Below are 16,611 nucleotides of genomic sequence, written 5' to 3' on the forward strand. Positions count from 1 at the left end.
AAATACAGCTGTGATTCAGAATGCTGAGGATTTTACGAGAGTCGTGAAATCTTACACATCCACAGCCCTCATTCTTTTGTCCAAAGAGGAAATCGAAGAATTCCATGAACAGAAAAAAGAAGAATGGTCCAAACAAACTACTCCTGTGAAAGGAAATCGGAAGACACAAAGTGATGGGCGAACTCCTTGCACGCACTTTAAAGAGCAAGAAAAAAGAAATTTTGTTTGTTTGGCCAACACCTCAAAACCAGCAGGATAATATTCAGATTCACAACCTGAGAAGGGGGATGTTTGTAGCATGTACGTATGACTGTGACTGGTGAATTGCAGAGATTATAGACAAAAGTTATGAGTTAAACGAAATTGTAGTGAACTTCATGTTACCACATGGACCAGCGGCTGGATATAGGTTTCAAGCTGAAGGACAGCAACAATGCCATCAGTGCTCACTTCCTGATGTGTTTTTAGATTGTAAGTGCTCCAGTTCCTGTTGGTTCAATAGGAAGGCATCACTTTATATCAATGGAAGATACTGAAGCAGTGGAACAAATTTTTAATTCATTGACTGGCTGATTTCAGTACAAAACAGAGTACACAGAAGTTGTATAAATTGAAACCTTTAAGTCTTCGGACCTTTCACATACATTTAGGAACCATTTAATATGCTTGAGAAATGAGTCTCTTACTCATCTTTCAAAACTAAAATCATGTTAAATAAGGCTAGGTTTTGATTTTTATGAGCCTGTTATGTGATAATGTGGTAATAAAACAGGTTTTACTTATGGCAAAAATTTCAATTGTTCATAAAACCTGTGCAACCTAAAAGTGGAAGCTCTCCTTTTCAGGGAATGTAGAACTATATGGTACTAATCAACAGAAAAACAATCAAAATTTTATGGATTGGCATTTTTGAAAAAAAAAAAAAAAAAAAAAAAAAAAAAAAAAAAAAAAAAAAAAAAAAAAAACCCACCTTAAATTCTAATAAAAAGTTCAGAATGCTATAGCAAAAGAACTTTTACAGATCAGTCCAAATGGAGGATTTCTCTGTAATCATAAAGCAATTATCTTTCAGGTTAAAAAAATGAAATAAATAAAAAAAACCAACAAGATATCTAGAACTGTTCCAAAGATACAGCATTTTAAAATTTTTTCCGAAATTCACATCGTCAAAATGGTATGCACAGTGTCATCTTAGGAGGACTGTAACTTGAAAGAGAAATGTTTTTGGAGAAAACAAAAAAATATGTTTTCCTTACTTAGTCCTGTATATTAACATACGCTAAATGAAATAACGTCGGAGACTATGAAGGTAAGATTTTTTTCCTAGCCAGCCTGAATTGATATGGACTATGCCTCATATAAATTTAAATTGATCTTGTAATGCAGCGTGCACCCAATACTTCCTATGTCTATGCTGTTTCTTTTTATAAAAATAATAGAGTGCAACAAGAGCATTAACATCCATATTATTCATCCTACCAATCCCTTGTACTGAGCTCGACTACAGTATTTCCAGTGCACATGCTGCCTTCTTTTCAAGGCCACCCATGAGTCCAAAATGACATGTGGTAGTGACCTCTTCCCAGTCTCCCTGTCTCTCCCTCAGCATTGGGCACCTGCCTAGATGGGCTCTCAACAGTGCCAACTGGAATATTTTCACCTCAATTGTCATTCTTAGCTGCCCGTGGCATGGAGTTATTCACACATCTGTCCACAGTGCGACAGCAGCCATTCTGTCGGTAGCCGACTTAATGATCCCCTATACATCAGGATCTCCACCATCGGAAGACAGTACCTTGGTCGACCACAGAAATCTCTGAGGCAATTACAGATCACAGGCAGGCTCTCCAACACCATAAGCAGCATCCATCGATGGAGCACCTCATTGCCTTTAAGTGACTGTGTGCATGGATCCGCCACCTAATAAAACAAGAGAAGCAAGAATGCTGGGAATAGTACATTTCAGTCATTGCACCCCATAACCCTCCTTCCCAGGTTTGGGTGAAGATAAGATGCCTCTACAGATACCACTACCTCATATTTCATTGATCAGTGCTGTCTCCACTGATCCAGATTCTGTCGCTGCCTTCACTGATCCAGACACTGTCACTGAATATTTTGCTCTGCATTATGCTCGAGTCTCTGCGCCTGAGAACTATCAACTTGCTTTTCGTGTCCTCAAACAGTGGTTGGAGTGAATGCACTTATCCTTCACTAAACACCACTGGGAGCCCTATAATGCTTTATTCAGTAAGTGGAAATTCTTCAGTATCCTAGCCCATTGCCCTGATACAGCGCCAGTGCCAGAGCGCGTCCATAACCGAATGCTCAAACACATGTTTGTGGATTCTCTTTGACATCGCCTCTTGAACACTATCTAGAGTGAAGGTGAGTTTTCATCTCAATGCACCCTGCGGGTTGGGGGATTAGAATAGACCCAAGGTATTCCTACCTGTTGTAAGAGGTGCCTAAAATAGTCTCCTCCTTTTTGGCCATGTAAGTTAATGGTCCCCTTTTATGATTTGACCACCACATTTTCAAAATTTTTCAGAAGTGTGGGCCATTTGAGAAAGGATGCCTTATGTGGTGCATCCATAATGCTCTTTGACCTCCTGACCTATTATTGTCATGACTCTGCAACTCCACCTGTAATCCAGCTATTTGTGTGAGGACACCTTACTGGGTGCATCCTCTACATTTGTTGTCTGCTGTCCTCTTCTGCACCCACACTTGGTATCCACCACAGTAACCAGCCTATCATGGAGGGGTTATCATGTACCCTCTTGGTTGTAGCAGCCTGACAACACAGGGATCGCACTGCTGATGCCTGAGCTGCAAACTCCCCACATATGCTAAGAAATAGGTGCCCCTCTTCTTGGGTCATCAGGATTCCCAGCAATGGCCATCACACCAGGTGGTGTTTACTGTGGCTGGGTGGCACCCGTGAGGAGAGTCCCTGATTGGAATTGGTGGCTTCAGAGCAGGTGACTCGTAGTGAAGGGGACCAAGTCCTCTTTTGCTGGAGGCCGAATGGCCCCAGCAGTCCCTAAGAAGGGAAGGCTAGACTTCATTGCCAAGTAGTATGACCCAAAATCGTTCCCCTCCCTAGGTACACCATGGGAGGAACATAGGGCTACAGAACAAAAGAGAACCATATTCGCCTCAGTACTTAGTTTCCAGCAGAACAGATGGTGGGTACTTTCTGGCTACAAAACCTCTCTTTCTGTTGAAAAGCTGGAGGATAAGTTTGGGGAAGTGGTGGTGCTGCCAAAAATAAGAAATGGGCCAGTCCTGAGTCAGACAGCATCCCCAGCCCAGTCACAGGTACTGTTCGCCTTTGACAAGCTAGGTGACATTCCCATTTCGGTCACTCCCCATAAAAGCCTAAACATGGTCCAGAGCATTTTTTTTTCATTGAGATATCCTTTTGCAGTCCAATGACGAGCTACACTTCAGTTTAGACTGATGGGGTATTCACTTCGTCTGGCAGCTCTATAGCGAACCTAAAAATAATAGGGTTACTACCAGTGCCTTCGTCTTGACCTTTGTGGGTGATTCATTACTGGAAAAAGTCAAGGTGATCGTATACCAATGTGATGTAAAACCATACATCCCACCCCCAATGCGGTGCTTTAATTGCTGGAAATTTGGGCCTGACACTCGTCTCAATCTGTTTTCACACAGGCGCTAAAAACCTTGCTGTTGTGCGCCCATACAAACATGTCCACGTCCATGTCCATGTTGCCCTTAAGCAGTGTGGACCCTCACTCTTTGTAGGTATTGGGGATATTACAAAAATCTTAATGACTGTAACAGGATGTCAGGTGGAGTGTTTACACATGTCCTTACCTCTGTCTATAGTGAAGCTGTGCCCCTTCAAACAACTTTAGAGCCTGAAGCTGTCAGGGTGAGGACAACACAGCAAATTGCCATTTGCAATGACTACATGCCTCCAAATAGTGAAGTATCACAAAACTCTATTGGCTGCACTAATTTCTCATTTCCCTGCACCTTTCTTACTTTTGGGTGATATCAGTGCCTATAACTCAGTGGGATGGAACCACGATTACTGGCTGTGATAAAGATTTTGAGAATCTACTTACTCAACTCAAGCTTTGTTTCTTAAATACAGATGTCCCCACTCATTTCATTGTGGTACATAGCACATACTCAGCCACAGATCTTTCAGTTTGCAGTTGTGGCCTTCTACCACATATCCACTGGAGAGTTCATGATGACTTGTGTGGTGTTGACCCTTTCCATTCTTCCTGTCCCTCCCCCAATGTCCCTCACCTGGACATTTGCCCAAATGGGCTCTTATCAAGGCTGACTCAGACGCTTTCACACTGCTATGATTGTTGAATTTCCATTGCATGGCAGCGTTGATGTGGGATACAGAATGTTACTACAACCATTGTTTCTGCAGCTGAATTGGCAAACACTTGTTCCTCAGATTGTACCCAGTGGAAGACAGTGCCTTGATGGTCTCCGGAAATCACTGCGGCCATTAGAGGTCGTAGGCAGTCCCTACAGCATCATAAGCTGCACCCATCACTGGAACACCTCATTGCCTTCAAATAACTCTGGGCCCAGGTCTGTCAACTAATCAAAAGATGGAAGAATGAGTGTTGGGAACGGTATGTCTCCACATGGAGCAGGAATCTCTCCTTCCCAGGTTTGGACTAAGACAGGTCCCTTTATGGATATCAGACCCCTGCAGGTATACCTGGGATTTCCATGAATGGAGCTATCTGTACTGACCCAGGCGCAATAGCAGAGCATTTTGCTGAGTATTACGCTCAAACCTCTGCATCTGAGAATTACCACCACGCCTTCCATACACTCAAACAGCAAATGGAACGACAACACCTACCTTTTACTACAAGCTACCCAGAACCATATAATACTCCATTAAGTGAGTGGGAACCTCTCAGTGCTCCTGCACACTGTCCTGACACAACCCTTCGGCCAGACCGCATCCGTCCCCAAATGATTAAACATCTGTCAGCAGATTAGAAGTGTCATATCCTTTCCGTCTTCGACCGCATCTGGAGTGATGGCGAATTCCCGTTGCAGTGCCAAGAAAGTATCATTGATCCAGTGCTGAAATCTGGTAAGACCCCACTAGATATTGTTGAGTTTTGGGGCCTTCAGGCTCTGTCTCAGGATGGGTTTTGCCAAGGTCACTTCACCACTGACAACTTGGTATATGTGGAGTCTGCCATCCGAATGGCCTTTTCCTGCCATCATCACGTCATTGCCATCTTTTTTGACTTGACAGAAGGTTATGACACCACTTGACGACACCACGTCCTCGTTACATTACACGAGTGGGGCTGCGGGGCCCACTCCCAATCCTTATGCAGAACTTTTTGTCGCTCTGCACCTTCAGACTACAAGCTGGTGTGTCTGTGGTTCTCACTTGACTGTGGTCCACATCTTGTTAGACTTTCCAAATTTAGCTGCCCTGCAGTGGACTTTTAATGTCTCTGTCACACTCCCTTTGCTTTTAGGTGACAATGCCTGAACAGCTAACATAGTTTTAAGTTTTATCTGTGAACGGGGTTTTTATCATTGTATTTAAGTGTGGACGGCTTGGCCTCATCTTTCAGGCCCTCATCCTACCTGCATTTTAACTCTTCCTCACTCCCCCTGGTGCTGTCTGTTAGATGTGGTGTTCAACCTTTCATCATTTGTGTTTCTCTTGCCTTTGTTTTTAAGCTGGGGATTTTAGTGTGTTGCAGAGTGGCTGGCTTATCCTTTTGTATTCTTGCAGTTAGCTGGCCAGAGCTACCTGCTATATTGTTTTAACACCTTCTACCAATTTTTCCTTTTCATTACTGTTTATAATTTTGGCTTGATACTTTTGTTTTCTATTTCAGTGTGCTCACACACATAGTTTAAACCATTTTGTTCCTTCCCCAGATTTCAAGCAATAGGACATCCTTTGGGATGTAGTTTTAATGTGAGAGCTGTGTGACTAAAGAAAAAGGGACTGATAACAGTGCAGTTTAGTTGCTTTAATCTCCAAACCAACCAACCAACCAACCAACCATCCTGTTCTCAGTAGTGGCATCATTGTCCTTGTTTCTGTTAAAATTGCTGCTGTTTGTTATAATATCAGCCACCTCCTTTATAACGGAATTCCATAGGTTAATGCAGGAGCCAAGCCTCTCGTCTTTTCATGTCCTGTTTTATGTCCATTTTCTAGGCAATACTCAGCTATGTCCGACTTGTTGAACTCCATTTGTTGTGTTTAACCACTGGTTCAACAGCTTCCATGAAAATATGAAGTTCACAGTTGAGCACCAAGTAGATGACAGCATAAACTTTCTAGATCTGATTATTAGAATAATGAATACTAGAGACCTTTAAAATAACACTGACTGGTAACAGTCCACTATTGATCACTGTGCTTACACGTCATTGACTGGCATTTGGCATGTTGGCAGCCTAGAACTTTGTCTGACAGCTTCGTGGTGAATGTGGAAAATAGATTTGACCTGTTGCTTCAGTTAGAAGCTGGTGAGCCTCAAGCAGTTGCAGATGTGGACAGGGCACAACAAACTTTCAGCAGCAGATTGAAAAGTAAGGATGTAGGGAAATAAGTAAAGAGAAAGAAAGTGTTGTTGTTAGGTAGTTCCCATGGAAGAGGTGTTGGCCAACTTTTGCAGGACGAACTAGGATCAGAATACCAGGTCACCAATTTTTGTTAAACCTAGTGCTGGACTGGAGCAGGTGACAGAAGATTTAGGATCACTTTGCAAAGATTTCACTAAGGAGACACCGTGATTATAGTGGGTGGGGCAGGGCAGGTAATAGTATTGACAGAGATCCTGGGTACAGTAGGGGATGGGGCAGGTAATAGTATTGGCAGAGATCCTGGGTACAGTATAGCGTGTGACCTGGCAAAGATTGCATCAGCATCAAAGCATACTAGTGTTGAGTTTGTATCTGTTCTTGGGCACGATGACCGACCTTCATTTGAACTCTTCTGTCAAGCTAGTTAATTTGGAGTTGGAACGGCTGCTTATGTCGGGCACAGGGTCACACATTGGTGTGGTTCCTGTTGATTCTCTTAATAGGTGGGATTATACTAGGCATGGCCTTCATCTCAACAGGAAAGGCAAGGGTAAACTGCTGGAAAATAGCAGGAAAGTTAAAGGGGGGAGGCACTGTCATGAGTGATAAAATACCAGTGGTTATAGGGTTCAGAAAATACCCTTTTTTAGGGTAGGAAGGACAGAAAAAAAACAAATTTTAAGAGAGGTTAGGACTGAGACAAACCTTCAGTTTGAGAAAGAAACCAAAAAACATAATTCTAGCTTATTACATTAGCATAAACAGCTATTGGTAAAGAATTTTCAACAGTCAGCAGATATTTCAACTCTACCCTTTTTAACTCAGTCAATGTGAAATGTCAGCTATCTTTATTGCATCAAAATATTCGAGGACTGAGAAATAAAATTAATGAATTAATTATCTGCATAGATGAATTAGAGTCCTCAAACCCAGCTCACATAATCTACCTCTCTGAATATCATGTGACCACTGGTATAGAACTTTTAAGTGTTACAGGATTTACGTTAGCATCTCACTTTTGTAGAGCAGAAATGGAGAAAGGAGGAGTTGCCACATTCATCAGGAACTGTCATAAATTTAAGAACATAGACATTCATAAATTTTGCCTAGAACAGCATATGGAAGCATGTGCAACAGAAGCAGAATTTCACAAAAAATCCTTCATAATATTAATTGTGTATTGAGCACCTGCAGGTAACTTTAATCTGTTCATAAACCACCTTGAAGCTGTATTGGCCCATTTGACACCTAAAAACAAAGAAATAGTGGTTGCTGGTGATTTCAATGTAGATTTCGTTAAAGACTCTCCCAATAAGAACTTATTTGAGTTAGTAACACTATCATTCAACTTAATTACTGCTGTAAAGTTCCCCACTAGGGTAGCCAATTTCTCACAAACAGCCATTGATAATATCTTTATAGAAAAGTCCAGTGAACAAAATTATATTACAAAATCAATAGTCAATGGCCTCTGAGACCGTGACATGCAGTTCCTTCTGTTAAATGTTAATACTGAGCAGGATATAAAATCTGTTAAATCTGAGCTCAAGAGGGTAATCAATAAGCCAAAAATTGATTATTTTAGGACACTCCTCAGAGACATTCACTGGAGTGATGTTTACAGTGCTCATGGCATGAATGAAAAATATAACACTTTTGCTAATAAAGTCCCTCAAAACTAACCAAGGTTAAAGCAAAGTCTACAAAGAAGCCATGGATTACTCAAGGAATTAGGGGTATCTTGTAAAACAAAAACTGTATCTGTCAATTCAAAACAGTTCTGATGTTGATGCTATAGCACGTTACAAGAAATACTGCAAAATATTAAAGACTGTAATATGAACATCAAAGCAAATATGTTACATGGAAAAGATAGTCATATCAGATAACAAAATAAAGACAATGCGGGAAATAGTGAAGGAGGAGACGGATAGAACCAGACATGAAGAGGGACAAGTAGCATTAAAAGTAAATGATACATTGGTGACAGATGTGTGTAGTGTTACAGAACTTTTTAACAAACATTTTATAACTGTTACTGAAAAGATGGTGTTGTCAGGTTCGGTAGATGCTGCTGTGGAATACCTCAGACCAGACATTTCAAGTAACTTTCATAATATGAATTTGACCCTAACTATACCAGCAGAAATAATGTCCACCATAAAATCTTTAAAATCAAAAACATCTAGTGGGTATGATGAAATATCAACAAAGTTAATTAAGGAATGTGATTCTGAGATAAGTAACATATTGAGCTATCTGTGTAACCAGTCGTTTATCAGTGGAATATTTCCTGAGTGGTTGAAATATGCTGAAGCTAAGCCACTGTTTAAGAAGGGAGATAAAGAAATGGCACCAAATTTCCATCCAATTTCACTTTTGCCGGCAATCTCAAAAATTTTAGAAAAGGTGATGTACAATCGGCTTTATAATCCATCTTATCACAAATATTGTAACATATTGTCAAAGTCGCAGTCTGGATTTCTAAAGGATTCTGATATTGAATAAGCTATCTACACTTACAGTGAAAATGTGCTTAATTCATTAGACAAAAAATTCCAGACAACTGGTATATTTTGTGATCTGTCAAAGGCATTTGACTGTGTAAATCACAGTATCCTTTTAAGTAAATTAGAATATTATGGTGTAACAGGAAATGCTGCAAAATGGTTCAAGTCTTATATCTCTGGCAGAAAACAAAGGGTGTTATTAGGAGAGAGACGTGTATTAAGCTATCAGGCATCACGCAACTGGGAACTAATTACATGTGGGGTCACCAAAAGGTTCCATTTTAGGGCCCTTACTTTTCTCGTGTATATCAATGACCTTTCATCAGTATCATTACCAGATACCAAGTTTGTTTTGTTTGCCGATGATACAAACATTGCAATAAATATCAAAGCAAGTGTAGTCTTAATAAGATCGGCTAATAAAATATTTGTGAACATTAATCACTGGTTCCTAGCCAATTCTTTGTCACTAAACTTTGAAAAAACTCACTACATGCAGTTCAGAACTTGTAAGGGGTGTCCCACGACAAGCAGATAGAAGAAGTGGACAGTGTTAAATTCTTGGGATTACAGCTTGATAATAAATTCAACTGGGAGGAGCACACCACAGAACTGCTGAAGCTTCTTAACAAATCTCTATTTGCAATGCGAATTGTGTCAGACATAGGGTATATAAAAATGAAAAAGCTGGCCTACTATGCTTACTTTCATTCCATAATGTCATATGGGATTATTTTTTGGGTTAATTCATCAAACCAAGCTAAAGTTTTCTGGGCACAAAAACGTGCAGTAAGAGTTATATGTGGTGTGAACTCAAGAACATCCTGCAGAAGCCTGTTCAGGGATCTAGGGATACTAACTACTGCTTCCCAATATATTTATTCCTTAGTGAAATTTGTCATTAAAAATATATCACTTTTTGAAACCAACAGCTCAATTCATGGAATGAATACTAGAAATAAGAATAATCTTCACAAGGATTTAAAGTCACTTACAATTGGGCAAAAAGGTGTGCATTATTCAGGAACACACATTTCCAATAACTTGCCAGCAGCCATAAAAAGCTTAAAAACCAATGAAATTCCGTGTAAGAGAAGCCTAAAGGTTTTATTGGTGGCCAACCCCTTCTACTCCATTGATGAATTTCTCAGTAGAACCAACAGATTTTTGTGTGTGTGTGTGTGTGTGTGTGTGTGTGTGTGTGTGTGTGTGTAAATACAATGTAACTTCTGCACCATTTCAGTGCAGTAATGTGTTCATTATTAGTATTGTAGTAGCTCTATTACATGTTTATTACCTTATAAATAAAAAAAAAATTATTTTAAATTCAGTGCATTAATGTAATGATTCTTTCATAACGTGTTCATAAAAAAGAAAGAAAGACGATCATTCCACTTGGGACCTGTGGAAGGTACATTAGCTTATTTGTTTCAGTTGTAAATATTTGTCATGTATTATTGTTTTCTGAGATGTTTTACATCCTGGAGGACCAGCTCACTACGAATCAATTGGAATGAGAGTAAATCTAATCTAATTTAATGTTTTCTGAAGGACTCAGTTAGCTCCATCATGTCACCAGCTTGAAGAAATGGTGTTAGTACAGGCAGTCAGCAAGCTCTCTGTCATGTTTAACCATCAGACAGCAGTAGAGTATATACTTTGATTCTTGTATGTATCGTAGTGTGGTGGTTAAGACATTATACTTACGTTTGGGAGTATAGCAGTTTAAACCCCCATCTAGCTGTCCAGATTTATGTTTACTGTTGTTTTTGTAAATCATTTAAGGTTGATGCTGGTGTGTTTCCTTTCAAAAGGACTACTACGTGTGCTCTCTGTAATTACCTCATAATTGATGGAATGCTGAACCCTGTTCTTCCTTCCTAATTTGTTAACTGTGTAGATTTCAACCTACATTTCTTCAATTTCTTGTTCAGTCTATCAGCTATAGGCTTTTTTCCTTACTTTTTGTATTTTTTGGCAAAGTGTTTTGTGTGTATGACAACTGTCTTAGAAGACGATTCTTCAAATATTGATAATATTTTTCTGCTTATCACTACTTTCTCAGTTTGTATCATATCTATTGCATTGTGCGCTGTCTGTGACTTGAAAATTTAGGTGATAAATTAGTTGCCAGCTGGGGTGGCCGAGCGGTTCTAGGTGCTACAGTCTGGAACCGCGCGACCGCTATGGTCGCAGGTTCGAATCCTGCCTTGGGCATGGATGTGTGTGATGTCCTTAGGTTAGTTAGGTTTAAGTAGTTGTAAGTTCCAGGGGACTGATGACCTCAGAAGTTAAGTCCCATAGTGCTCAAAGCTATTTTTGATAAATTAGTTATCCAGTTGTTTCCCTTTTCCACAGCCTATCTGCTGCTTTTTTTTTTAAATTTCTGTTAACACTACCTTAAAGAAGCTTCAGTTCAAAGGTTTGAGAATTACTGTTTATTTTTGACAATTTTTTTTCCTTATGTAATAGCCCAATTTCCACTTACAGATTGTTATGAACTTATTTTGATTTTGTATTAAATTTTAACTTTTATATTAATTTTGATTTGTGGATTCTACAGTTTTGCAATACGGCGAATCATGATGCTAGAGTTCAGCCAGTACTTGGAAAACTATCTGTGGCCAAACTATAAAACGGGACATGCATCTCATGCACATATGATGTCAATTGTTGTCATGGTAAATGAAAAGTTCCGTGAAAGAGTACCTGCTTGGCAGGTGAGTTACAACTACACTTATTGATGTAAGTGATGTCTTAAATGGGTAGAATTTGCTGATCATTTTCTAAAATAAAAGCTACGTCAACTGCATGATGTATTACACCGCTAAAAGTATGTAATAAGACTACATGTCTGAAACACAATATTTTCTTGGAAGTTATTTGCTTTAAAAGCAGTAGCTAGAGGCTTGTGTGGATAAGAGAAATGGTGTCTGAATCTGCACGCGGCTTTGGTAATTTGTTGCAAATTAATGTTTGACCTATTTCACTGTTAGTCATATCAATTTTAAACTAATTTTTTCTGCATCTAAGAGTGGCACAAATAATTGAGGTTCCTTGTTTTTGTTTAAGGGCTTTTGTTGGAAAGAAAGAAATTTTGTATCTGTTTATTAACAGTTTACGAATAGCTCACATAATTTGTGTCTCATAACATAAGACTGCAGAGGCCAATCAGGAACACCGTGCGAGGTGGCGCAGTCGTTAGCACACTGGACTCGCATTCGAGAGGACGATGGTTCAATCCCGCGTCCGGACATCCTGATTTAGGTTTTCCGTGATTTCCCTAAATCGCTCCAGGCAAATGCCGGGATGGTTCCTTCGAAAGGGCACGGCCAACTTCCTTCCCTAATCCGATGAGACCGATCACCTCGCTGTCTGGTCTCCTCCCCCAAACAACCTCCGCCAATCATGAACATATTTTAGTACAACAAAGAATGCCATTTTTTCCATACATTCCATGAATTATAACATTGTCATAATTACTGAATTAAATTTTTTCAAAACTTCTGCAGAACATTAATGTGCCATTGCAAAGTTAAATGAAGGTGTGATACAAATAGTCACATGTTGCATTTTGTCAAATGTTAGTCACATAGTTAGTCATGTACATATCAATTCACAATAATGTTAATCACATTAGTGTGCTACACTTCTCATGGTGACAAGTGTTGCATTGTGTACTATTAAATATTCTTAACAGAAATATTGAATGGAAAGTCAGGACATAGAACATTAGTTTTGAAGTTTCGTTCATTCTGAAATGTTCCAGGACTTCAGACTATTTTGCATCTTCCGAATGTAGCTTGTTCTTGCATCAGGTGGGTGTGCATTGTGTCTTAAGTATTTCTTCACTTTGGTAGTGCCTGAGACAAAGGAGCAAGGAAATCTGACAACAAGTACACATGTTAATGATATATACGAATTAGCTGATGCTTATGAATTCTCTCTCTCTCTCTCTCTCTCTCTCTCTCTCTCTCTCTCTCTCTCTCTCTCTCTCTCTCTGTCTCCCTCCATTTTTTCTGCTAACCTTATGATAGATACAAACCTACTAGGTCTAGTGAGCGCAAGGATCTGTTTTTCATATTCTAATCTTTTTTATCCCCTGCTATTCTTCTCCTTCATGGCTCTTTCCACTGCCAAGTTATTCATCCTTTACTGCTGTAGCTGATGTCCCACTAACCTTCTTTTTCGTACTCTATGTGTTCACTTTATTTATTTATATTCCATCTTAAGACTCACATTTCAGTTGCTTCCATTTTTTTCTTCCACAGTTTTCTCTCCTCTTCACTTACCAAGACAGCAGTGTTTCAGACCTACAGTTTCAAAAATATTTTGCCGAATTCTACACAGATGCGGAATGAGTACTGTTAAGTCGCTTTTAATACTGAAAATAAATTTCAGTTCTGAGGCTCCAGAGTTTCCGCAAAGCATTAGTAATAAATGGCTAGTTTCCTATGTTCCAATCTTCCACAAGCTGTGATTATAAAATGACAAGACTATACCAACAATCTGTCCTTTTACAGTACATTCAAATCAGTATGGTGGTACTCCATCCCAAATCAGCTAAAGCTCTTGCAGCCAAACACAAACAATAGAAAACACTCCTGCTGCACCATGACATTGCAAACATGTCAATAATACGTGTGGACTGCGTGTTTTCAGCTACCATTACAGCATATGTGCAGTTCCTCTTCATGCAATCATGTTAGTTGATGACAAGTAAAACAATTTTACAAAAATCATGTAACAACATTGGCCTGTCTTTTAACTATAAAATAATTATAACTGCAGATATCCACAAATGTGCCTGCAATTATCTGCGCTTGTGTGTTCTTGTATATGCAAAGTCATTATTACTGTGGCTATGTGCTGATATGTATCCATGCAGATCTGTAGCAGTAGTAGGGTTTCTCACACTGCACTAGCATTAATAGCAGTCATATGGCTGTTCTTTATGAAGCAGTGCAAAACATGGTTTTTAGAAATGTCAAGTGATTCAATTATTTTTTTGAATCCGTGGTGTCTGCACTTTCGGACATGTCTGAAAGAACAGACACCATGCGGAATCCACAGCTGTGATACATTTTATATAAACTAAAGGTGGAAAGGGAGGGGGGGGGGGAGAAATTAGGGAAGGGATGGAATTACTGATGTCAGCTGCACTGGTACATTACATGGAATCAGCGACAAGGAATAAAAACATGTACTGGACTGGGATTCGAACCCGAAATCACCTGCTTACTAGGCAGGCTCGTTAACCACTGCACCATCAGGGACACACTGTTATTGCAATTGTGCGGACTGTCTCAGCACGCATTGCGGCCAACTCACATGCCCACTGAGTGTCACCTATCCACAGTCCCTGTCCATTTCCTCCATGCTCACTGCTCAGACACCAGCAGGATATCAGACATACTGGTGCATCTGCACTGAAGAAGGTGCATCCATTGCCCATCTAGGCAAATCAGTTACATGAATGTGTGGTGTCTGTTCTTTCGGACATGTACTGCTTAGTAAGCACGAGATGCTGGGTTCAAATCTCGGTCTGGTACACATTTTCATTCACCACTGCTGATTCCAAATAATGTCCCAATGCAGTTACATCAGTATTCCCCGCCTCCCCTCCCCCCCCCCCCCCCCCCCCCACCCATTCCATCTTCAATTTACATATACTTTAATTCTTCTTCTGCCACCACATTTGTGAATTGGCTTTTGTGTGTCCTTACTCTGAAAGCGTAACTGATCTGAAATGCAGAGATACATCTTAGAGCACAGTAGAAAGCATATCTGGAGGTTCCTTCCTTACACCTCGCTGTTGCAGATGGGCTTTACTCCACGACACAGACCTGATTTGAACACAACAAACAGACACATCAGTGCTTAGCCAGACAGTTCATAATTTTGTGAAAAAAGAAGGGGGGGGGGGGCACGAGGGAGATTTGAACATGGATCTCTGCTTTCACAGGTCCAATACCATGACCACATAACCACGTCTTGGCTTTCTATTTTTCTTCTTTTTTCGCTGTTTGGTACACCTTCTCCCTGTTTTCATCCTTTATCAATGTTCAGTTTTTGACAGTCTATACACTGGGCCATCTTATCACTGGGGGCAGAGCAGGGGAGGGGGGGGGGGGGTGTTGCAATGGGGAGCTTCCCTTGTGAGCTACAGATATGATAACATTACTCTACCTGCAAAAGTACTTTTTTTTATAGAATTGAGTTTGATAACTAATAATTTGTAAACAGCTATATCTAAAAAATCAATTTACTTAATTTTAAGAATAATTAAGTGTTTAAATTTCTTTTTAGCATCCTGTATAAAATATATTTCCTGCTTTAACTTCTGTTACTCCAGTCATTTTGAACCTTGCACTGAATTTTGGTTAAATTTACATTACTTTGTTTTATTTTTACGTTCTTGAAATAATGTGATATTTTGTTCACAGCCCTTCTGCAAGAGACCTGATCACTTCTCAGGATTTTTCCAGCAAGTGTTAGAGGCATGCATAATGGAAAATGTAGCAACGAGTCTTCGTGAACAGACAGCTCTTTTACTTTTCCTCAATCACTGTTTTAATAGTATGGAGGTAGCACTTATAAGAGACCAGGTTAAGAGACTTGTTTCTCTGTCCATGTGGGTCTCCCTTCTACAAGTAAGTTACTTTTGGCTAGTAGAACATAGTTGACACAAATTACACTCGGGAAACAATTTTCTCTGAACTTTGATTTTTCCTGAAGGCTTTCAGTAGATTGTTATACATTAAATGCAAACCGTGGAAAATGCAGGATGGAATGCAACAATATTATGAAAAGGATGTGCCTTTCTGCAACTCATCATCTCCGCTGTATGGTGAGTAGCTACTATCTTTTTCATACTATTGTTACATTCTACTGAAAGCCTATAGTTTATGCACATCCTATGTTTTTCCCTCCATAAAAATGTGTTACATTGACTTCTGTCTCTGAAAAAAAGTGCATAAAGATTCTGGAATATAATAAAAGGCAGAATGGTATTCATAAAGTGCTCTTAACAGTTTTGCATATACTTTCCTCACAGACCTATGAAGTTGAGATAGTGCAGTGGTTAGCAAACTGGGCTCATATTGAGAAAAGTAGGGCTCAAAACCCTATCCAAACATCATGAGTTTGGTTTTCTGTGGCTTCTTTAAATAAAGGCTATGATCAGTTTTCTTTTGTATATTATGAATTTTTGTTCCATCCCTAGTGATCCTGACATTCTTTCCTGCCTTCTTGTACACCTCATTTCAGTGTGTAATCAGTAATTTGCTGCTCTATCGGGCATATAACAAATTAATCACATTAATAGCGTAAGTTTCATTTAATATCTTTGGCCATTTGCTACCAGAATTGACAGGGAATTCAGAAATTCCCATTACAAACCTCTAGGACAGGCTGTTCCAAGTGAGCTCCAGGGAGCCTGAGCACTCCAGAGCGACCACTGCGGCAGCTCGGAGCCAGCAGGGGGAAAGCGAACTCACTGCCCCCTGGCTGCATGCAG

General features: G+C 39.8%; 1 protein-coding gene across 1 annotated transcript in view; it reads left to right on the plus strand.

Moving 5' to 3' along the window:
• The window catches only part of LOC124608554 (RNA helicase aquarius), a 339,510-nt gene that overhangs the window by 19,169 nt on the left and 303,730 nt on the right, over positions 1-16,611 (plus strand). Inside the window, exons 3-4 of the mRNA XM_047139996.1 lie at positions 11,656-11,812; positions 15,539-15,745. Of these exons, the coding sequence (XP_046995952.1) occupies positions 11,656-11,812; positions 15,539-15,745 (364 nt within the window). The remainder of the gene's footprint in view (positions 1-11,655; positions 11,813-15,538; positions 15,746-16,611) is intronic.

Source organism: Schistocerca americana, chromosome 1 (genome assembly GCF_021461395.2).
Source record: "Schistocerca americana isolate TAMUIC-IGC-003095 chromosome 1, iqSchAmer2.1, whole genome shotgun sequence".
NCBI lineage: Eukaryota > Metazoa > Arthropoda > Insecta > Orthoptera > Acrididae > Schistocerca > Schistocerca americana.